The following is a 25,276-nucleotide window of genomic DNA, read 5'->3' on the forward strand; positions in this document are numbered from 1 at the left end:
TGCAGCTCTAAAGTGTTCCACTGTATGAATATGCCATAATTTATTTACCCATTTTACTGTTGATGGGCATTTGGGTTGTTTCCAGTTTGTCAATATTATGAATAAGCCTCTTATAACTCTTCTTGCATATGTCTTTGATTCCACATATCTGTGACCTTTTGTATATATGACTTTGTGAATATACCATGAACAGCATGTGAGAATTCCACTACTTCTACATCCTCACCAACTAGGAAGTGTCAATATTTTTTATTTTAGCCATTCTGGTGGACATTTATCTGTATCACATTGGAGTTTGCAGATGCATTTTCTGGTTCCTAATGAGGTTGAGAACTTTTTCATATATTAATTGTTTCAATGGTAGGACCTAGAACACTTTATTTCCGTGAACCATCCCTCCTAACTTGCATGCTACTGTTAAGTATTTTAACTTTCCTCAGATATTAAACCCTACAAGATATTATTATTATTATCATCATCAGTAGTCTTTTTTAAATTTCTCTCCTCCTCCTCTCATTTATCTTTTTCATTTTCTTCATTCCTTCCTGAATCTCTGACTTCCCATCTAGAATCATTTTCCTTATGCCTAAAGAAAAACCTTTAGTATTTATTTTAGTGCTGGTTTACTGATGGTGAATTCTCTCAGGTTTTGTCTGTCTGAAAATGTTGTCATCTCAACTTAATTATTTAAGGATATTTTTGCTGAGTATAGAATTGTAGGTTGGCGGTTATTGTTTTTCAGCACTTGACGATATTATTCCACTTTCTTCTGGCTTTTATTGTTTTTGTTGATAAGTCAGCTATTAGTTTAACTATTTTTCCTTTCAAGTTAATCTTTTATCCTCTGGATTTTTTTTAGTTAAAAAGTTTTAAAATCTGTTAAAATATACATAATGTAAAATTTACTATGTTAACCATTTTTTTTAAAGATTTTATTTTTTTTCCTTTTTCTCCCCAAAGCTCCCCGGTATATAGTTGTATATTCTTCATTGTGGGTCCTTCTAGTTGTCACATGTGGGATGCTGCTTCAGCGTGGTTTGATGAGCAGTGCCATGTCCGCACCCAGGATTCGAACCAACGAAACACTGGGCCGCCTGCAGCAGAGCGCGTGAACTTAACCGCTCGGCCATGGGGCCAGCCCCCTATGTTAACCATTTTTAAGTGTATAGTTTGGTAGTGTTAAGTACATTCATGTTGTTGTGCAACCAATCTCCATAATTCTTCATCTTGCAAAACTGAAACTCTATACCCATTAAACAATCCTCCTAAGCTCCTGGAAACTACCCTTATTCTTTCTGTCCCTATGAATTTGGCTATTCTAGGTACCTCACAGTGGAATTAGGCAGTGTTTGTCTTTTTGTAACTGGTTTATTTCACTTAACATAATGTCCTCAAGATTTATCCATGTTATAGCGTGTGTGAGAATTTCACCCCTTTTTAAGGCTGAATAATATTCCATTGTATGGATATAAAATATTTTTATTTTATTCATCTATCAATGGACTCTTGGGTTGCTTCCAACTTTTGGCTATTTTGAACAGTGCTACTATAAACATAGGTGGACAAATACCTCTTCAAGACCCTGCTTCCAATTCTTTTGAATATAAACTCAGAAGTGGGATTCCTGGATCAAATGATAATTTTATTTTTAACATAGATGAACTTTAATATTTGATGAACTACCACACTCTTTCTCTGGATGTTTTTAAGATTTTCTCTTTTCTTTTTGTTTTTAGCAGTTTCTCTATAAAGTGCCTAGATTTGTTTTCCTTTTCATTTATATTGCTTGTGGATCATAGGGATTCTAGAATCATGTCTGGATATCTTTTCTCAATTTTAGAAATTTATTTCTACAAACACTTATGCTCCATCCTTTCTCCTTCTGGGAGTCCAAGTACACACACGTTAGACTTTCACACTGTATCCCTTTGTCTTTTACCCTATCTTCTGTGTTTTTTATATTTATGTCTCTCTGAGATTCATTCTGGATATTTTTCTAACCTATCTTTGAGTTTACTAATTCTCTCTTCTATTGTATTTGATCTGTTATTACACTTATCCACTGAGTTCTTAACTTTACATATTGTAATTTTTAGTTATAGATTTTCCATTTGGTTCTTTTATTATAGTTTCCTGTTCTCTGCCAATATTCTAAAACTTGTCATTTATTTCTTGAATATATTAGCATATAAAATACTTTTGCTTTTAGTGGAATGGAAATACGTTAATGATACAGTGTTGAATGAAAAAAAGTGGGTTTCAAAACCTTATATGTAACACACAGCTAACATCATACTCATGGCGAAACCTTGGAAGCTTTCCCCCTAAGATCAAGAACAAGACAAGAATTCCTACTTTCACCACTGATATTTTAAATTGTATTATAAATTCTAGCCAGAGAAATTAGGTGGAAGAATAAATTAAAACATACAAATTGGAAAAGAAGAAGTAAAACTAATTCTATTCCTAGATGACATGGTCCTATATAAGGAAATCCCAAAGAATCTGCAAAACAGCAAAGATGCAGGGTACAAGATCAACACTCAAAAATCAGTCGTGTGTCTATGTACCAGCAGTGAAAAATCAAAAAAGGAAATTAAGAAAACAATTCCATTTACAATAGCATCCAATAGAATAAAATATCTAGGGACAAATTTAACCAAGAAGGTTAAAGACTTAAATACTGAAAACTATAAAACATTCCTGAAATAAATTAACTATGACACAAATCAGTGGAAATCCATCCCATATTCATGGATTGGAAGACTTAATATTGTTAAGATGCCAACAGTGCCCAAAGCAATCTACAGATTGAGTGCAATCTCTAGCAAAGTTACAATGACCTTTTTTTCAGGAAATGGAAAAGTCAATCCTCAAATTCATATGGAATTGCAAGGGACTCCAAATAGCCAAAACAATCTCAGAAAAGAGGAATAAAGCTTAAGAACTTAGCGATTTAGAAACTTATACAAAGCTAGAGTAATTAAAGCAATGTAGTCCTGGCACAAGGATAGACATATAGACAAATGGAATAGAATTGAGAGTCTAGATATAAACCACCACATCTATGGCCAATTAATTTTCAACAAGGGTGTCAAGACCATTCAATGGGGAAAGAAGGCTCTCTTTAACAGATGGTGATGGGAAAACTGGATAGTCAAATGCAAAAGAGTGAAGTTTGACCCCTACCACATACAAAAATTAACTCAAAGTGAATCAAACACCTAAATATAAGTATTAAAACGACAAAATTCTTAGAAGAAAACATAGCAGTCAATATTAATGACCTTAGATTTGTTGATGCATTCTCAGATATGGCATCAAAAATAGGGGCAACAAAAGAAAAAATAAATTGGACTTCATCAAAATTAAAATTTTTGTGCATCAAAGGAAATTATTAAGTGAAGAGGCAACCTATAGAATGGGATAAAATATTTTCAAATCTTATATCTGATGAGTTTAATATCCAGAGTATACAAAGAACTACTACAGCTCAACAGTAAAAAGACAAACAACTCTATTAAAAATGGGCAAAGCTTTTGAAAAAGCATTACTCTAAAGAAGATATACAAATGGCCAGTAAGCACAGGAGAAGATGCTTAACATCGTTAGTCATTAGGTAAATGCAAGTCAAAACCACAGTGAGATACCACTTCACACCTACCAGGATGGATATAATAGAAAAAAACCCCAGAAAATAGCAAGTGCTGGCAAAGATGTGGAGAAGTTGTACATTGCTGGCAGGAATGTAAAATGGTGTGGCTGCTGTGAAAAACAGTCTGTTAGTTCCTTAAAAGATTAAACACAGAGTTGCCACGTGACCCAGCAATTCTACTACTAAGTATACACCCAAAAGAATTGAAAAAAGGTATCAGTTACTTTTACACCAATGTTCATCACAGGATTATTCACATTAGCCAAAAGGTGGGAATAACCCAGTGTCCATTAACAGGTGAATAGATAAACACAATGTGATATATAATACTATGGAATATTATTCAGCCATTAAAATGAATGAAGTACAGATACATACTACAACATGAATAAACCTTGAAAACATTATGCTAAGCAACACAAGAGGACAAATATTGTATGATTCTACTTATCTGAAATATCTAGAGTTGGCAAAGGCATATAGACAGAAAGTAGATTAGAGGTACCTGGGGCTTGGGGAAGGTGGAAATGGGGAGTTATTGCTTAACGGTGATAGGGTTTTTGTTTTAGATGATAAAAAAAAGTTTTGGAAACAGATAGTGGTGATGGTTGCACAATATTGTGGATGTAATTAATGCCACTGAATTATACACTTAAAATCATTAAAATCACAAATATTATGTTATATATGTTGTACTACAATAAAAATAATTCCAAAAAATGGTCAACTAGCCCAAAAGAAAAGATAAAAAGAGGGGAAAAGAAATAAAGAAAAGACATAACAAATTGAAATCAGCTAGCAACATGATAGATTTTATTTCAAACATATCAATAATCATGTTAAATGTGAAAAATCCAAATACACCCAGTTAAAAGACAGAGATAGTCAGATTGGATAAAGAAAACAAGACCCAACTATATGCTGTCTGTAAGAAACCCATTTTAAATATAAATAAATAATAAAAGTAAAATGGGAGAAAGATATACTATGCAGATATTATCAAAAGAAAGCTGCACTAGCTGTATAAATTTCAGACAAAGCCAAGTTCAGAGCAGTGAATATTTTCAAACATAAAAAGGGGTGTTGTATAATAATAAAAGTATCGATTTTCAAGAATATGTAACTATCTAAATGTGTATGCACTTAACAAGAGAGCTTCAAAATACGTGAGGCAAAAACTCACAAAACTTAAAGGAGAAATAGACAAATCCACAATTATAGTTGGAGAATCCAGCATTCCTCTATCAATAATTGATAGAGCAAGTAAGCAGAAAATCAGTAGGGATATAGGTAACATGAAGAACTCTATCAATCAACTCGACCCAATTGATACTTATGGAACACTCCACTCAACAGCAGCACAATACAAATCTTAAGTGCACATGGAATAATCATGAAGTTAGACCATATTCTGGGCCGTAAGCAACACTTGACAAATTTAAAATAGTAGAAATCATACAAATCAGACCACATTGGAGTTAAACTAAAAATCACTGCTAGAAAGATATCTGGAAAATCCCCCAATTTTTGGAATTTAAAAAGTATACTTCTAAATAACCCAGGGGTCAAAGGAAGTTCTCAAGCAAAATTAAATAATATTTTTAATTAAATAAAAATGAAAATAAAACATACTAAAATTTGTGGGATGTGGCAAAAGCAGTGCTTAGCATGAAATTTATAGTATTAAATATTATATTGGAAAAGCAGTTCTCAAATTATCAATTGAGAGCACATGCAGAGGAATTAATATAATGATTGACCATGAAATTTAGGCTGGATAGGGAGGGAAGTGAAGACATGACGGGAAGTGGGAGTAGTAGGTTTAATGAGTGGGGCCAAAGTATTGTTAGGGTGGAAGAACAATAAGGAATGAGTTAGAAAGAAGGAAGTGTTAGTTGAAAAGTGGAATGCTTCAAATTGAAAAAAGAAAGGAATAACAATTTTTAGTAATGATAAGGTCAATGGTATGGCCATGTGGGTTAGTGGCTAAAGTAGGATGGACAATAAGATAATTGGAGGAGAGAAGGTCAAGGAACCGAGAGGCCAGGCTATTAGAAAGATCATCTATATAAATGCTTAAATATCAAGAATTTTGACAGGAATGGTGCTAGAAAGAGTGATAGCAAGGCAAGTACTGAAATCTTAAAGGAATAAAGGTGAGTGGTCTGGGGTCAACAGGTGACTTCCCTGAGGACACATAGTAGGTGATATAATCTGACGACATGATATTCAAAGCTAAGGATTGTTACTGAGGAGGGAGGGAGAATGTCTGGAAGCGAAAATGAGGAGGACACTGCCTCACCTCCACGCCTTGTGGTGCTAGAGGTGTGGAGAGAAGACAGCACCATTTAAGAGCATTGCAGGGAGAGTTAAGACCTTAGAGGAGAGTTTGATTTTAGTTAAGGAAGAAGATGATGGGAATATACAGAGAAGTTGCAGATATAGGGGAATTTGGTGATGACTATCCACAAATTCCACGAAACATAGTGGAAGGATTTCAGAAGTTGGGGAGAAGAGGGAGATGAAGTAATAAAAGTGATATACAGAGATGTCTGAGTACACTCAAAGAGAGGGATGACTTGGGAGTCTTAAGGTGACTAACATAAACAGATAAAAGCCATGATGAGATTATTCATGATGGTTTCAAGACAAATAGTAATGATGAGGCCCTGAGGAGTAAGAGGTGGTGGTCTGTATCAGTCATTGTTCAGTCAGAGAAGCAGAACCAATAGGATATATCTATGTATACTATAAATATATATATTTATACACCATATATATATAGTCGGTTTATGTGATTGTGATATATATATTATTGGTTTATGTGATTGTGAGGACTGGCTAAGAAAGTTCAAAATCTATAGGCTAGGCTGTCAAAAAGGGAAGATTGCAGGCAGGCTCAAACCCGTGGGCACTTGCCAAAACTCTCATCTGTGGATGGTCAGGAAGGGAAGCTCATGAGCGGGATGGAACTCTATTGTCATATTGGTCAAAGATATGGTCCACAGATGGAAATTCTTCTCTCCCAGGGAAATCTCAGCCCTGCTTTTATGGCCTTCCAATGGATTCAGTCAGGTGCACCGAGTAAATCCAGGATAAAATCCCTTACTTAAAGTCAACTGATTATGGATTTTAATCAAATCTACAAAATACCTTCAAATAAACACTTAGGTTAGTGCTTGATTGGATAACTGGAACCATAGCCTAGCAGGGATGACACATAAAACCGACCAACAAAGTCCACCTCATGTCAATTTGGGACCCATAAACCATGCTTAATCCTCCAATAAAGACAATAACAAAGTCATACTTCCATCTAACATGATATAACTACCCTGTGTACAACTGAAAACATACCATCCCTTTCCCCAGAAGAGGATACAAAGTCTTTAGGTGATTTTTATTTTTCTCATTTGATATCTTTTAACTTAAATATTATAATATGTAATATGAGGTTAACTATTATTAATACATTTTATGTTAGATGGTAGGGAAATAGAAGGAAGAAAACAAAAACATTTGATAAGCATATATGTGAACATATTCACAACAAAATTAGGAAGAAATATTTATAACTATTACAGTCCTCATTTCTGCACTTGTCATGTGGTCACAGCTGGTATTTATAGCTACATTTTTATTCTACCTATTTCATATTCCCTTTACCCTCAGCAAGCACCTCATCTGGTTGTGGTTCTTTTCCTGGTGGGGTGATTCAAACCTTATTCCTGAAAGGTCTGGGCCGCTAGCAGTCCTGTCAGAATTGGGTTTTTGTACTTTTTATTTGATGTTAATCACCGGGCATAGGAGTACTAAGTACTTCAAATTGAGAAAAGAAAGGAACAGCAGTTTTTAGTAATGATAAGGTCAATGGTATGGCCATGTGGGTTAGTGGCTAAAGTAGGGTAGAGATCCTAAGGGATCTGCTGTGTTCCAGACATAATCTTCCTTATCCCCATTGTGCAGTGGCAACCCATTTTCCCTTTGGAAATCATGATCAATCACCCCAGCCAGTATAGTAACCCCCTTCTTTGCCTGTTGATTCAGAGGCATGAGGAGCCCAAAGTGGCCGGGTGGCAGTCTTAACTCCCAGTTCAGTGGAACAATTGTTGCGCCTCCTTGTGGAAGCATTCCTCCTTTTGGAACGAAGACATCTAAGGTCGCAGGGATGGGAAGTAAAAATTTTGCTAGTGGCTCACTAGGGGTAATGGTGAGTAAAGTCACTCCCATTTCCGCCTCTTGATTCCTGGTCCCGCGAATCTTGGCCATGGGTGAAATAGCATCACATATTGGATGCTGATTCAAAGCATATACAGCATCCTGGAGAACGTTTCCCAGCCAGGCAAGGTATTGTTGCCTGATGGCACTGTAACTGAGTCTTCAAAATGTCATTCCACCATTCTATCAAGCTAGCTGCTTCAGAATGAAGGGGAAGTGGTAAGATAGTGAATTCCATGTGACATACTTCAGTTCTGTGAAGTGAGTTCCTTGATCAGAAGCAATGCTGTGTGGAATACTGTGACGGTGGATAAGGCATTCTTTAAGTTTATGGATGGTAATTTTGGGAGAAGCATTGCATGCAGGGGAGGCAAATCCATATCCAAAGTATGTATATCTTCCAGTAAGAACAAAATGCTGCCCCTTCCATGATAGAAGTGACACAAAGTAATCAGCGTGCCACCAGGTGGCTGGCTGATCACTCTGGGGAAGGGTGCCATATGAGGAATTCAGTGTTGGTCTCTGTTGCTGGCAGTTGGGCACTCAGTGGTTCACGTTGCTGGGCCCATGCATAACCTTCACCTCTGCCATCATGCCACTTTGTTCCTGAGCCCATTGAGTAATGACAGGAATAGCTGGAGAAAGAGGCTAACTGGAATCCATAGAACAGGTCATCATAGCCACTTGATTATTAAATCCTCCTCTGCTGAGGTCATCCTTTGATGAGAATTCCCATGGAACACAGATATATTCACATTTTTTGTTCATTCAGTGAGCTCTGTCCACATACGTCTTCCCCAGATCTCCTTGTCACCAATTTTCTAATCACGTTCCTTCCAAGTTCCTGATCATCCAGCCAAACCGTTGGCCAGAGCCCATGAATTTGTATAGACTCTTACCTCTGGCCTTTTCTACTTTCCAGGAAAAATGAATATCCAGGTGCACTGTTCAAAGTTCTGTCTACTAGGAGGATTTCCCTTCACCATTGTCCTTCGGGGTCTCCCAGAAAGAGGCTGTAGTGCTGCACCACTTTCTGTTGCCTCCATACTGTAGAGAACTATCTGTAAACTAGGCCCAAATTTTTTCTTCCTCAGTCAGCTGGTTGTAGGTAACTCCCAATGAGACCATAGGTGTGAGCTGAGAGAGAAAGAAAGTAATGTAGAAGGAGTAGGGGCCATGAGCATTTGAGCCACTTCCTCATACAATGTACTTGAACTTTCAGGCACTCATATATATCACTTCTGATCTCAAACTTGATCTCAGATATTTCACTTCCATTTGATAATGGAATGCGAACTGTGCAAACTTGATGGCTTTGTGGGTCAGACAATACCCAGGTCATGATGGGCAGCTGAAGCTACACAGTAACATGATAACCCGTGGTTAAACATTCAGTCTAAGGCCCAGTAGCAAGCCAAAAACTATTTCTCAAAATGAGAGTAGTTGCTACAGAGGATAAGAATGTGCTTCCAAATTCTAAGGATCTGTACTGTGACTCACCTACAGGGGCCTGCCAAAGTTTCCAAGCAGCATCTCTTTCTACAACTGACACTTGACACACCATCAGATCTGCTGGAGCATATGGCCCAAGTGGCATAGCATCTTGCACGGCAGCCTGGACCTGTCTGGGTGTCGCTCAAAACCAGCAGTGTTTTGGGCCACTTGATAAATGAACTGGAGTAGCTCATCCAAATGAGGTATATACTGCCTCCAAAATCCACTAGGATTTTATGCCTCTTTTGGTGGTAAGTAAAGGCCAGATGCAATAACTTATCCTTTACCTTAGAAGGGGTGTCTTGACATCCCCCAACCACTGGACCTTTAGAAACTTCACTGATGTGGAAAGCCTCTGAATGTTTGTGGGATTTATTTCCCATCTTCCACTTCACAAATGTCTTACTAATTTGTTTAGAGTAGTTGCTACTTCCTGCTTAGGTCTAGTCAGCATAGTGTCATCAGTGTTAGAGACCAGCACAATATCCTCTGGAAGGGAAAGGCAATAAAGTCTCTCATGAACGTAGGGCTGGAGAGTTAATTTACCCCTGAGGTAAGACAGTGAAGGTGTACTGCTGGCCTTGCCAGCTGAAAGAAACCTGCTCTGGGGGTCTTTACTAACAGGCACAGAGGAAAAAAAATATTTACCAGACCAATAGCTGCGTACCAGGTACAAGAGGCTGTGTTAATTTGCTCAAGCAACAAAACCACATTTGGAAAAGCAGCTGCAATTGAGTCACCACCTGATTAATTTCACTTTCACTCTCTAAGATCTAATTGTCTTTTGCACAGGCCAAATAGGCAAGTTGAATGGGGATGTGGGGGGAATTATCACCTCTAAACCTTTCACATTCTTGCTGATAGCATTAACCTCCGCAATCCTTCCAGGAATGCAGTATTGCTTTTTGTTCACTCTTTTTGTAGATAGAGATAGTTATACTGGCTTCCACTTGGCCTTTTCTACCATAATAGCCCTCATTCCAAAGGTCAGGAAACTAATGTGGAGATTCTGACAGCTGTGGAATGTGTCTACTCTAAGCATGCATTCCGAAAACGGAGTGGGTTTGGGAGACCAGTGGGCCCACTGTGAGATGGTCTTGATCTAAAACTCCATTAATCACCTGATCCCCACCAGCCCCTAGTCTGACCCCTAGTCTACCATCACTGGTGGACCACAGTGATGTTTTGGGTCACCACGAATTAGCATCAGTTCAGAGCTAGTGTCCAGTAATTCCCCCAAATTTTGATTACTTCCCTTTCTCCAGTGCACAGTCATAGATTTCTTACCAGAAACCTTCACAATTCTTTGAAGAATTCTGGAATCCACTCTTCACTCCTGCAAATAGTAATATGGAGGCTGCAGGAGGAACTGTTTTACTCTTGACCTCTCCCAATGATGAGTTGATTAAGTAGAGTGTAGTGTGAGATGAGATGTATCAAGAACTGTGAAGGCTCTGAGGTTTTACCTTACTTGCATGCTAACGAGTTAGCCTGCCATAGTTTCATAGACACAAGCTGAAGACACGAGATTCCTAGGTCAGAGACAAAGGACTTTATTATAGTAATAGGAGTAGCCAGAGCATTAGCATTTTTATGCTGGTTCCCTGAGCCCCACATGCCTGAGAGCAATGCAAAGAAGTCCATGTGTCACCTGCACATGCAGTGGGTAGCATTAGAAGAGAAGAACTCTAAGCTTAGGGAATCTGAATCTTTTATTTACTTTTAAAGGTTGGCACGTGAGCTAACAACTCTTGCCAATCATCTTTTTTTCCCTGCTTTTTCTCCCCAAATCCCCCCAGTACGTAGTTGTATATTTTAGTTGTGGGTCCTTCTAGTTGTGGCATGTGGGACACTGCCTCAACATGGCCTGTCGAGTGGTGCTATGTTCATGCCCAGGATCTGAACCAGTGAAACCCCAGGCCTCTGAAGCAGAGCACACGAACTTAACCCTCGGCCATGGGGCTGGCACCCCTGAATCTTTTATAATAGGCAGGAAGTATGGTTTCTCTTCATCCCAGAGAAAGGCATTATCTTTATTAAGCTAGACCATAAGCACACTTGATCTGGATATTTTCTGTATCCTCCAAGGCTGTTCATTATTCAAATATCCTTTAAAAAGATAGTTTGGAACAAAGGTAGTCAGTGCCTCTGCTTGCAAGATATGCAGAAACACGAGAGAACCATGGAGAATTGTCTCCCAATAAGAAGGCTAGAATAGAAACTTGTATTGGGAGGTGACACTATTAGAGAGCTAGGGAAGAATCAGGATAGTAGTATTCTGAAAGTGAAGGTGGAACTGAGTTTCAAGAAGGTGAATGTGGTCATCATTGTCAAATGCTACTGAGAGGTGGAGTATGATAAATATGGAGAGGAGGTTATTGAGTTGGTTAACTGGTGACTGTTTTGGCCTGAGTCCTCTGAGAAGCAGATATCAAGACAGGATTAGACATGTGAGAAATTTATTAGGGAAAATTCCTGTGAGAGAAAATGTGGAGGGGGCTGGAGATGGCTGGGAGGGCCATCAGTCCATGACTCAGGTCAGTTCTCAGGAATTCTCAAGCTGACAGGGAATCCTCAAGCCAAAGTTCTCCATCACAGGAGTCCCATGTCTCCTAGGAATAGACTTGCACAGGTGAGAAGGCATGCTGCCTGCTCAGAAGGTGCCACTGCCAGTGGCACACAGCAGCTCATGGGACCCACCAAGTGGTGGCTCAACCCCCCTCGGGGCGTCCTTTGCCCTTAGTACAGTACAGGCAATAAGGTGCCCCACCCACTCAGAAAGCACCCCAGCCCATGGAGCACAACAGCCCAAGGTCCCACTGAGTGGCAGTTCAGCCCTCGTGTAGGCTAGCACACAGCAGCTGAGCTGGTCCCCTGCTGAGCATAGAGGTCCCACCTATGGTCCCAACCAGCCTGCCCAGCACAGAGGCCCTGCTCAAATGAGCATAACATGCAGAGTGGCTACAGCCACCCCATGCAAATGCAGAGTAGCCCTACCTGCACAACTTCCAGCAGATGGGATGGGATCAGAAAACACAGCTCCTGCTCCCCCCAGTGGTGACAGGTGGGATCTGTGACCTGATACTACCACAAATGCACTGGCAAAGGATCAATGCATCAAACACCATGAAGAACTACAGTAACACTTCAGAGCAGGAGGAAAATGACAAATCTCCAGAAGTCAATCCTGAAGTCACAGAAATTTACAAACTAAATGACAGAGAATTCAAAATAGTTGTCATAAAGAAACTCAATAAGTTACAAGAACACTCAGAAAGACAGTTCAATGAGCTAAGGAATAAAAGTAATTGGCAGAAGGAATACTTCACCAAAGAAATTGAAACTCTAAAACAAACAAACAAACAGAAATTCTAGATATGAAGAAAACAATTGATGAGATAAAAAATAATCTAGAAACCATAAGAAATAGAGCTGATGGAGGACAGAATTAGTGAATTAGAGGACAGAAATATAGAAATTCTACAGGTGGAGGAGGAGAGAGAACTAAGATTTTTAAAAAATGAAGAAATGTTTCAGAAATATCCAACTCAATTAGGAAGAGCAATATAAGGATTATAGGTTTTCAAGAGGGGAAAGAGTGGGAGAAAGGAGCAGAGAGCTTGTTCAAAGAAATAATTGCTGAGAATTTCCCAAACCTGGGGAAAGAATTGGACTTAGAAGTACGTGAAAACAATAGAACTCCTAATTACAGCAATGCAAAAAAACCTTCTGAAAGGCATATAATATTAAAACTAGCAAAAGTCTATGACAAATGAAAAATATTAAGGGCAGCAAGGCAGAAGAAAACAACATACAAAGGAACCCTTACCAGGCTTTCAGTGGATTTCTCAGCAGAAACTTTACAGGCTAGGAGAGAATGGAATGATATATTCAAAATACGGAAAGACAAAAACTTTTGGATAAGAATACTCTATCCAGTGAAACTATCTTTCAGATATGATGGAGAAATAAAAGCTTTCCCAGGTAAATAAAAGCTGAGAGAGTTCACTGCCACTAGACCTCCTGTACAAGAAATAATGAAGGAAGCCTTATACCTGAAACAAAAAGGCAAAGGTTTAAAAAGTTTTGAGCAAGGAGACAGACAGATAAAATCAGAAAATTGCAGCTTTCTATCAGAACAGGTTAGCAAACAATTATAACATAAAAGATAAAAGGAAGGAAAGCATAAAAAATAACTATAAACACTTCAATTAAGTCACAAACTCACTACACAAAAAAGAATAATTTGTGACAACAATAACTCAGAAGGGGAAGGGGAAAGGGAGGGCACGTGCTTAGGCTAATTGAGATAAGAGGCTATCAGAAAACAGACTATCTCGTCTAGGAGATCTTTTACACAAACCTCTTGGTAACCACTAAACAAAGAATCAGAATATTGCCACAAATCATAAATAAAGAGAAAACTATCACATAAAACTACCAAACCGAAATGGCAGTCAGAGATAAGAAGGAAGAGAAAAAATGGAAATATAGAACAACTGGAAAACAAGAGATAAAATGGCAATATTAAGCTATCATATATCAATAATCACTCTAAATGTAAATGAATTTAATACTCCAATCAAAAGACACAGAGAGGCTGGATGGATAAAAAAACAAGACCCAACAATATGCTGCTTCCAGGAAACACATCTAAGCTTTAAAGACAAGCATAGCCTCAGAGTGAAGGGATGGAAGAGGATACTCCAAGCAAATGGCAAGTAAAAGAAAGCAGGTATTGTCATACTTATATCAGACAAAGCAGACTTCAAGATAAAAAAGACAATGAGAGACAAAGAGGCAGTATATAATGATAAAGGGGACATTCCACCAAGAGGAAATAACACTTATGAATATATATGCACCTAACACAGGAGCACCAAAGTATATAAAGCAACTACTAAAAGACCTAAAGAGAGAAATTGACAGCAACACAATCATACAAGGGTACTTCAACACCCTACTTACAACAATGGATAGATCATCCAGACAGAAAGTCAACAAGGAAACAGTTACCTTAAATGAAACACTAGACAAGATGGACTTAATAGATATATATAGAACATTCCATCCAAAAACAGCAGAATACACATTCTTCTCAAGTGCACATGGAACAGTCTCAAAGATAGACCATAAATTGGGAAACAAGGCAAGCCTCGTTCAATTTGAGAGGCTTGAAATCATATCAAGCATCTTTTCCAACCACAATGCTATGAAACTAGAAATTGACTATAAGAAAAAAGCTGAGAAACCCACAAATCTGTGAGACTAAACAACGTGCTACTGAACAACCACCAGATCAATACAGAAAGCAAAGGAGAAATTAAAAAATACCTGGAGACAAATGAAAATGAAAATACAACATACCAACTCTTATGGGATGCAGCAAAAGCAGTTCTAAGAGGGAAATTTATAGCAATGCAGGCCCACTTCAACAAACAAGAGAAAATCTCAAATAAGTAATCTTAAACTACACCTAAAAGAACTAGAAAAAGAAGAACAAAGCCCAAAGTCAGCAGAAGGAGGGAAATAATAAAAATTAGAGCAGAAATAAATGAAATAGAGACTAAAAAACAGTAGAAAGGATCAATGAAACTAAGAGCTGGTTCTTTGAGAAGATAAACAAAATTGACAAACCCTTAGCCAGATTCACTAAGAAAAAAAGAGAGAAGACTCAAAAAAATAAAATTAGAGATGAAAGAGGAGAAATTACAATGGATACCACATAAATACAAAGGAATATAAGAGAATACTATGAAAAACTATATACCAACAAATTAGACAACCTTGAAGAAATAGACAAATTCTTAGACTCATATAACCTTCCAAAACTGAATCGAGAAGAAATAGAGAATCTGAATAGACCAATCACAAGTAAAGAAATTGAAACAATAATAAAAAACCTACCAAAAACCAAAAGTCCAGGGCCAGATGGCTTCTCTGGAGAATGCTACCAAACATTCAAAGGAGATTTAACACCTATCCTTCTCAAAGTATTCCAAAAAACTGAAGAAGATGGAATGCTTCCTAACTCACTCTATGAGGCTGACATCACCCTGATAACAAAATCAGAGAAGGGCAACAGAAAAAAGGAAAATTACAGGCCAATATCACTGATGAACATAGATGCAAAATTCCTCGACAAAATATTGGCAGACTGAATACAGCAATACATAAAGGATCATACACCATGATCAAGTGAGATTTATACCAGGGACACAGGGATGGTTCAACATCTGCAAATCCATCAATATGGTACACCACATTAACAAAATGAGGAATCAAAATCATATGGTCATCTCAATAGATGCAGAGAAAGCATTTGACAAGATCCAACATCCATTTATGATAAAAACTCTCAATAAAATGGGTATAGAGGGAAAGTACCTCAACATAATAAGGCCATATATGATAAACCCACAGCCAACATCATACTTAACAGTGAAAAACTGAAAGCCATCCCTCTGAGAACAGGAACAAGACAAGGGTGCCCACTCTTGCCATTCCTATTCAACATAATACTGGAGGTTTTGGCCAGAGCAATTAGGCATTAAAAAGAAATAAAAGGTTTCCAAATTGAAAAGGAAGAAGTAAACTCTTGCTGTTCGCAGACAACATGATTCTATATATAGAAAACCCTAAAGAATACACCAGAAAACTATTAGAGATAATCATCAACTACAGCAAAGTTGCAAAATCAACTTACAAAAATCAGTTGTATTTCTATACACTAATAATGAACTAGCAGAAAGAGAAGTCAAGAATACAATCCCATTTACAACTGCAACAAAAAGAACAAAATATCTAGGAATGAATTTATGAAGGAGGTGAAAGACTTAGCCACTGAAAATCTTAAGACATTATTGAAAGAAATTGAAGAAAACATAAAGAAATGGAAAGATGTTCCATGTTCATGGATTGGAAGAATAAACATAGTTAAAATGTCCATATTACCTAAAGCAATCTACAGATTCAATGCAATCCCAGTCAGAATCCCAATGCATTCTTCACAGAAATAGAACAAAGAATCCTAAAATTTATGTAGAACAACAAAAGACTCCGAATAGCCAAAGCAATCCTGAGGAAAAAGAACAAAGCTGGAGGCACCACAGTCTCTGACTTCAAAATATACTACAGAGCTATAGTAATCAAAACAGCAGGATACTGGCACAAAAAGAGACACACAGAGCAACAGAACAGAATTGAGAGCCCAGAAATAAAACCACACACCTATGGATAGCTAATCTTTCACAAAGGAGCCAAGAACATACAATGGAGAAAGGAAAGTCTCTTCAGTAAACGGTGCTGGGGAAACTGGACAGCCACATGTAAAAGAATGAAAGTAGACCGTTATCTTAGACCATACACAAAAATTAACTCAAAATGGATTAAAGACTTCAAGGTAAGACCTGAATCCATAAAACTCTTAGAATAAAATATAGGTAGTACACTCTTTGACATTGGTCTTAGCAGCATCTTTTCGATACCATGTCTACTCAGGGAAGAGAAACAAAAGAAAATAAACAATTGGGACGACATCAGATTTAAAAGCTTCTTCGAGGCAAATGAAACCATGAACAAAACGAAAAGACAACCCACCAACTTGGAGAAAATAATTGCAAGTAATGTATCTCACAAGAGGTTGAGCTCCATGATATATAAAGAACTCATACAACTCAACAACAAAAAGCAAACAACCCAATCAAAAAATGGGCAGAGGATATGAACAGACATTTTTCCAAAGAAGACATACATATGGCCAACAGGCACATGAAAAGATGTTCAACATCACTAATTATTAGGGAAATGAAATCAAAACTACAATGAGATACCATCTTACAGCTGTCAGAATGGCTATAATTACCAAGACAAGAAATAACAAATACTGGAGAGGATGTGGAGAAAAGGGAACCCTCATACACTGCTGGTGGGAAGGCAAACTGGTGCAGACACTATGGAAAACAGCATGGAGATTTCTCAAAAAATTAAAAATAGAAAAACCATACCATCCAGCTATCCCACTACTGGGTATTTATGCAGAGAATTTGAAATCAACAATTCAAAGAGATTTGTGCAGCCCTATGTTCATCGCAGCATTACTCACAATAGCCCAGATGTGGAAGCAACCCAAATGCCCATTAAGTGATGAATAAATAGATAAAGAAGAAGTGGTGTATATACACAATGGAATACTACTTGGCCATACAAAAGACAAAATCATGTGATTTGTAATAACGTGGATGGACCTTGAGGGTACTACGTTAAGTGAAATAAGCCAGACAGAGAAAGATAAACACCATATGATTTCACTCATATGTGGAATATGAAGAAACACATGGATAAAGAAAACAGATTCGTGGTTACCAGAGGGGAATGGGGTTGGGGGTGGGTGAAAGGGGCAAAGGGGCACATATACATGGTGATGCATAAAAATTAGACTATTGGTGGTGAGCACGATGCAGTCTATACAGAAACTGATATATAATAATGTACACCTGAAACTACACAATGTTATAAACCAATATGACCACAATAAAATAATTGAAAAAAATGTCTCTTCCTTTTTATAATTAGGAAATTACTGTCTATACTGCTAATAACATTGCTTGAGTGTCTTCTATGTGCCAAGTGCAGTGCTAAGCACTTTATGTACATTACTCATGTACTCTTCAGAACAATCCTATAAGGTAAGTACCAATATTATCACCATTTTTAGGGGTGGTATTCAAAAATATTTAACAATCAATATGGTGTAGGCCCTGATCATCAGAAAGGAGACCTATAGACAATAAGGACAGCCATAGTCATGTACATCAATTGAATATTGGCCTTGTCCATTTTATGGATGAGGAAACCGAAGCACAGAGAGTTTAAGTAACCTGCCCAAGACGCACAGCTGGCACTGGAGCTGGAGATTTGAACCCAGATCGGTAGATCTTCAAAGCCCGTATGTGGCTGTTACCACCATGCTGTGCTGCATAACTTCCTACTACAGAGGGAAAGCTGACCACATGTCTAACCATACTTGAGTGCTTGATAAAGCCGAAATGTTAGCTATTCAGGTTCAGCATTTTTCCCTAATTATTCCAAAGCCCTGAGCTGTGTAACAACTCCTAATTTAATGCAGTAGAGATGGACATGGTTATTACCTACTCTAGCCTTAACATCAAACGCATAGAAGACATGTCGTCATGTGGTGGACATAACCCATCCTGGAGAGATTAAGGACTTTTACTTACAGCTTTAGGATTTTGTGGGGCGATAGGAGTTTACAGGGGAGGGGTGGTAGTTGTTAGGTCAAGAGTAGGATAGTCAGGGAGTGGCCCAATTAAATTCTCCTGAGAAAAGCAAGCATGTTAAAATAAAATTACCCATTGAACACAACAACATTTGAATGTTCCTAATTACAGTCTCATTCCAATAAGGTAGAAAGTGAGTGAGGGAAACATGATGGTGGGGTGGAGGGTAGGAGATTGGTGGTGAGGATGGAATCCACATATGCCATGAGGATGGGGGACTGAAAAAGAATCTGTTCACATTCTGCTGAAATCTCCTATAGTTTCTTTTAAAACACTGCAAGTCTTTTCTTGCAGTTTCAGCCTGGATTCAGAGTCAGGGCCAAAGTTCAAACAACATCAAAGTTTATTTTTGAAATAAAGGTTTATTTCCTCATGGAATTCTTGAAGGGTTTGCCCTGCGTGTGTGTGAAGCATAGAGTCTGGGCTGAAAGGAATTTACTTTAGGACCTTGAGCCGTCTTCGGCTTGCACGCCTATTGCCCTAGAAGGTGATTGATAGCTGTGTAAGTTTCCAGTCCACCCCTGGAGGCCCAGCTCTGGGGCGCACCCCTCCCCGTTCTGAAGCCTCACTGCCTCAAGGGCAGAAACGTACTCTCCCCTCTCAAATCTTGCAGCACTGCTCTGCTCCCACTCTTTTCAGAGTATGGCATTGATTAGCATGAGTTTTGTCTGCATTGTTGATTGAATCCTGGGCTTTATTCTGATTGAAAAGCTAAAAGCGGCCAGTTGGCCTTCTTTGGGCTACTTTCTTTGGGCCTGTCTAAAGAGAGAGAGTTTACTTGGGTTCTTAACTGCAGAGCCAAGCATTAATACCAAAAAGGGTAAATGACATTTTAAAAAAGAGTCAGTCTAGTATTTGCCAATTCTTGTTAATTTGTCTTGGTACAGACACTTAGAACCAGGAAACAACAGAAAGCTAGAGTTGGAATTGAGGAGCAGCCTTTTCATCCCCCTACTGGCTATATTTTTTTTCATTCATAAGGAAAGCATCTTGACTGCGTCTCATGGCAAGAGGGTGTCGGGTAGAATGTATATTCTTAGAACTTAGATAAAACACTTAGTTGACTATAGAGGAATGTCAAGGAAAAAACTGGCATCATTGCCTAGTTGCCAAGATGCTACCATTTGGGTATATTTGAGAGGTAGCAACATGGGGGCAGCTTTCTTGTTTTTCATCCAGAAATAAGACTGAGGGCTGCACTGGGAAGCTAGGTAGGTTGCATGAGATTCGCTCATAAATTTTCATTTTGCAGCTGTGGAAACTGCCAGCTTGGAGGAAGATAAATGGCATATCCTATGTTAGTTATTTATTCTTTCAAATCAGTTTTTATTGAAATTCTAGGTTCTTAGCAGCAATTAGTTAGGCAGGACGGAGGTGGGAAGGAAAGCAGGGGCCTTGCTGGTCATAAGTGGTCAACTCTCCCGTTTCCCTTCTACTTCTCTGGCCACTCTTCATTAGACTCCGCTTCCGGGCCAGACCCATATCTGATTCCACAGGTGGGCCCAGCTTAGGCTCGGATTGCAATTCTGAGCACAGTGACAGATGAACTGCTACAGGCCTGGAGTCTGGGAGTTGGTAGGTGGCTGGGAAGCACTCAGTATTTTCAGGTCTGGCTTGGTTGTTAAGGGCCTCCCCTTTCTCCCCTTTGCACCTTCCCTCTCTCTCTCCTTCTGAATGTTTATAGGCAAATCAAAGAAAATGTTTAATTCACAGAGCACTTTCCGCCTACTCGGCCCTGGGGATGTGGGCGCAGGTAGGGCGTAGCAAGCTTGCCCTCCACATTTGCCTCTTCTCACTGCTTCCAGATGAAAAGTCGTCAAGCATCTCCTTCCTTGTGTCAGGCAGTGTTCTGCTCCAGAATCCACAGTGACTCTCTATTGACTTGGGCCAAGTTAAATCCTTTAGGAAGGCTCTTCAGACCAGGCTCTGCCTATAATCAAGCTTCATTTGTTCATTCACCAACATACATTTTCCAAGTACCTACTGCGGGCCAGTCACTGGGTTTGGCACTGGGCATACAACAGTGGGCAAGACAGACCTGATTCCTGCCCTCATGGAGCTAACAGGCTAGTAGGAGAGACAATATTATTACAAATGAAATATTATTACTATTAAACAAGGATGATTGTGCGGATGCTGTGCTGGAGGGTGTTGTGGGAGCATCATGGGACAGAACCCTTTACCTTAGCTTTACCAGATAGCTTAGCTGGAGTATGGCACTTCTAGAACCAAAACTCTCCCTCCAAAGACCAGAGCCAGGCTCCTGTGCTTCTCCTCCGAGGCTCTCTACAGCCAGGCCTGCCTCTCACTCAAGGTCTCATCTTTCTGGTTGGGAAGAGACTGGAGATAAGAAGGAAGGTGAAAACTTATATTCCCTTGACTTCTTCCACAGTACATGTAGTCCTGCTTTGGTCCCGGGAATGGAGGAGGGGCTCTGTTCTGAGGTGGCCCCATTGCAAGTCCTTGATGTTTCCTTGATGAAAGCCAGGGCCAGTGCACTGAAGAGGCTGGAGTGAGGGGACTGGGCTGGGGGGAAGGGCGTGGGGCCAACACTGATTTGCTTGGAGTTGAGCTTGTTAATTATAGAACCCTGAAAGATTCATCAGCTTCAGGAACTGGAGTAGTGAGGGCGGATCAGACATTAGGCCCAGCTTAGGCCCGCTGCCCTCAGGCAGCAAAGCTCTGCCCACACAGTCTCCTTCAATCTGATCATACCTCATTTCTTTTTCTTCCAAACAGAGATCAGTCTAAACAGTCCGTAGGTCAAGGAAAAGTATCCCTTGAGAGTCCAGCCAAGTCCTACTTCCTGCCAGTCACTCTCTTGGCTCAGGTTTGAGTTTGCCAAATAGAGAATTTCAGGTCCTCATTCTGCAACTGGATTTTACAGATCAGAAAAGGGTTTGTCTTTTGCCCATTTGTTTATTATTTTAATTAGAACCCAACTTTTCTAGTATCCATGTTCCAATTTACTGAACAAGAGACAGCTATTTACTACAAAGGCTCATCGGATTACTCTTAACCAGTTGTAGAGCCTTCTTGCACTGCTTAAGGGACAATTCCCTAAAGGAATAAATGAGCACAGGCCACACTCAGGATCATTAGTGCAGATACACGTATTCTGTGCAAGGTGTTTTACTAATACATTATAAGGGATAATAAAGATGGGAACATTTTAGGAGGAAAGACCAGACGAGAACCACCAGAAAGAAGAAATGGAACCACATCAAAGTCAAGGAAGTGGGTTAGAGGAGAATCAGATGGGCGCTCAGTGTGTTGAAAATGTGTTCCGAGTGGAAACTCCTCAAGTGCACAGGGACATACACTCAGGCGCTCTGGTTTTCTGAGGACACTAGTGTCCCCCTGTCTCCTACCTTCTAGAATGGGGAGAAATCAGGACATGACCACAGGGTTACCAGCACTGAAAGCACACCCCGGCTCCTGTACGGCCTCCTCAGGGGGCACCCCTGGAGCCCAACGCCGCCAGAGATGGCACCCACCTCAGCTAGCAGGCCCCGCCAGGAGGAGGTGGCTCTAGGCTCTCTTTTTGCATAAAATATGGAGCGGTGTCCTTCTATCCGAACTGAATCGTTGGTACCAGAGAATGGGTTTGTTTTCATTCATTCATTCCAGAGCCTTTACAGCAGTCCAGGCACCCTGGGACTCCCAGAGATACTGCCCTCCTGAGCAGTCAAGTGAGATATTTGGCTCTTCCTCCCTCGTTTCCAAGCTCCTGGGCGCTAGACTGCTGTACTCACAGCCTCGTCTAGCCCGTGCGTGGCACCGAGTACATATTCGGGGAAGGAAAGTTAGATGAATGAAGTCAGGCTATTGGTCGGTCTCAGCTGGTTATTCGCTGGTGTGGACGAGAACGCTTGAATTTTTATTATTTATGAAGAAAACGTTGAAGTTAAAAAAAAAACAAGGCAGAAAACTGTATCGGTACTGGGAGTCGAGCTCCGCAGGAGGACGCGGGCACACATACGGCACCGAATATCACACACACACCCCACTCACGCAGACATTCCTTCTTTCACGCTCCAGCTCGCTCTTTTCACTCCCACTTCCCTTTCCCTCCTCTCCCGGATCAAGCGTTAATCTGCGAATCTCTGACCGCAAAAGAAAAAAAAAGGTGGGTGGGGGGATCCCGAAGTAGCAGAGGGAGGGAGGAGGAGGTGGAGAAAGGCGGGGAGGAGGAGGAGGAGGAGGAGCCCAGCGAACCAGAGTCAGAGGGACTGGTGGCTCGAGTGTGCAGCCCCGGGGGGGAGCCGGCGCTCCAGGCTGGGAACCGGTCAGCCCGCCCACCCGCCCGGCGTCTTCGGCGCCCGCCCGCTCGCCGGCCCGCGCCCAGGGGCCTGCTACTCCAGGAGCTGGGGCCGCCGCTCAGGGGCGCTCGGGCCGGGGGCGCCGCTCCGGGAGAGCCGGCCGCGCTGCCCGGCTGGTCCACCGCGCCCGCGCCCGGGATGCCGTTCTACAGGCGCACAGTAGTGCCCCAGCGCCTGTGCCCACGCAACCCGCCGCAGCCGCTGACCGAGCTCCGCGACGTGAGCCACCTGGCCGCGCTCAGCCTGCTCCGGCAGCTCGCCGACCTCTGTGGCCACTCGCTGGCTCTGCTCGAGGACCTCGAGGGGCACCTGCTGGCCCTGGGGCGCCGCACCGACAGCCTGTTCCGGCGCACCGTGCGCCTCCGCCGCCGCCTTCCCTGCCGCCTGCTCGGCCTGGAGGACGACGAGGAAGAGCTAGGTAAATCGCGCCCGGGCGGCCCGCGGCCCCGTGTCTACCCCGCCTCTGGGGGCGCCAGTAGGCGTCCGGCTCTGCGCCCACCTCCTCTGCCGTCCTCCCCGCCCCTCCTCTTCCCTTCCTTCCCTTCCCCTCGGGGAGTGAGGGGATCCCGTTTTCCTGACTCCCCACCCGCCGCTCTCCCGCTGGAACTTCCTGCTCCCGGATCCCGCCGCACCGTCCTGAGTGGCCTTGTGCCCTCGGGGCTCCCGGCTGCAGAGTTGGCGGCCACCTCCTGGGGACCTAGGGGAGGGAAAGGGGGGACCCACAGGGTCCCTGTGAGCCACTGGGTCTGGGACGGCTTCGGCGCCGCCCCCAGGCCCGAGGCGTCCCCATCTTCGCGGCGTCGGGAACCAAATGGCCCCGCCTCTGGCGTCTTTGCTCCACTCTAGCAGCTCGGCCACTTCCGAAAGCGCGCTCGAGCCGCCGGCTACCTACGCGGTCGCAGGAGCCTGGCGGCGGTGCCTACTGGCTTTAAACCTGTGCAACTTCGCGCTGGAATGTGATCGCGGCTCTCACTGAGTGTTTGAGCGCCCTCCCTCCTGCTTCTCCCGACAAGTTCGGGCCGCTGCACCAGGAGTGGCGAGAGGGGCATGAGGGGAAAGAGAGACTGCCCTGGCTTCACTGACCCCCTACCCCTGGGGTCCAGCTGCACAGATTTGCTCGAGGGAACCAGTTAAAGCAGCTGTCATTAGTTTCGTGATTCCTTTAGGAATCAGCCATGACCGAGAAACCCAGTGGTGCCCTGGCTGAGCACGCGGGACCCGTGAGAGGGTAGGAGGGCAGTGCGAGCCCTTGTCCTTTACTTTGGATCCCAGTACTTTGAATGGAGAATCCTCTCTCCGTGGAAATGCGATGATCCCTTAGAGTGTGGGACTTCTGCTGAAAGCAAGGGGACTGAATGTGCTGGAAATGCTGACCACAGCTGGGGCATGCCAGGTACCAGGGCCAATTGGCACCACCAGAAAGTTAGGGGAGAGAAGGAGCAAGTGGCCAGAAAGTGTCAGATGGAGGCAGAAGATGGCTGCTGGCTCCCTTTTGAGTGCAAGTCTCCAGCTGCCTTAGGGAAAGAATTGCCTGGGTCAGCCCCTCTCCATCGCAGACCCCAGCTGGCCACCACCCCTTCCAGTAGGACAGGAGTCAGAGGCCCTGGCACCCCTCTTCAAAAAGGTCTCTGACCTGTGAGGTAGATGGTGGAGGTCACTGGTAGAGAAAAATGAACTGAGTCCTGTGGGAAACGGAAGGTGGAAGACACAGATGACTGCCAGATGAATGTAGACATGGGACCAGGAACCTCTGCTTGGCAGGGGACCAGGGAAGCTGGGGCCTTAGGTCTGGTTAGTTTTCAGTTAACAAAGAGGGTAAGAAGGTCTTTGTTGATTTTTTTTTTTTCCGCTGGGGTCCCACTGACTACCAGGATTAGCTTAGGAGAAATTTGATCAGTCAGCTTGGGGAGTAGTTTTCAAAATCACCACACAGTTTGCAGAAAGCCACCTACTGGGGTCAGCAGGGTAAGTTAAGGACAGGGAGGAGGCTCTGCTTTTCCGACTTGTGTTTTTCTGTGCACTGAATTGGAGCGCCCTTTCCATGTGAAGGAAGGCATGGCATCACCAAGTTGCCTTGGGACCTAACCTTTTCCAGTGATCTGCTGCATTAGAAAAAGATGGCTTTATGCAATGGGTAGCTTTTAAACGAAGGGAGCAATTCTGAGGATAAATTGCATCGGTTTGACTTCTTTGAAGTTTGCAAGAGCTGGGAGAGTGGCCATCTCTTACCTTTGGTGTGGCCACTTGCCTTTGAGAATGTTACATGTCTCTGGGCTCAGAGGCACTGA

At 41.7% G+C, this 25,276-nt stretch overlaps 1 protein-coding gene across 5 annotated transcripts in view; it reads left to right on the forward strand.

The window, feature by feature from the left end:
• Nucleotides 1–21,692: 21,692 nt before the first annotated feature.
• NHSL2 (NHS like 2) overlaps nucleotides 21,693–25,276 on the forward strand; it is a 233,413-nt gene continuing 229,829 nt past the window's right edge. Inside the window, exon 1 of one of the 5 annotated variants that reach the window (XM_070503000.1) lies at nucleotides 21,693–23,406. In XM_070503000.1, coding sequence (XP_070359101.1) covers nucleotides 23,127–23,406 — 280 coding nt within the window. In that variant the 5' untranslated portion in view covers nucleotides 21,693–23,126. The remainder of the gene's footprint in view (nucleotides 23,407–25,276) is intronic. The other 4 variants (XM_044763928.2, XM_070502999.1, XM_070503003.1 and 1 more) reach the window with 4 other exon arrangements.

This window comes from Equus asinus, chromosome X, assembly GCF_041296235.1.
Source record: "Equus asinus isolate D_3611 breed Donkey chromosome X, EquAss-T2T_v2, whole genome shotgun sequence".
NCBI lineage: Eukaryota > Metazoa > Chordata > Mammalia > Perissodactyla > Equidae > Equus > Equus asinus.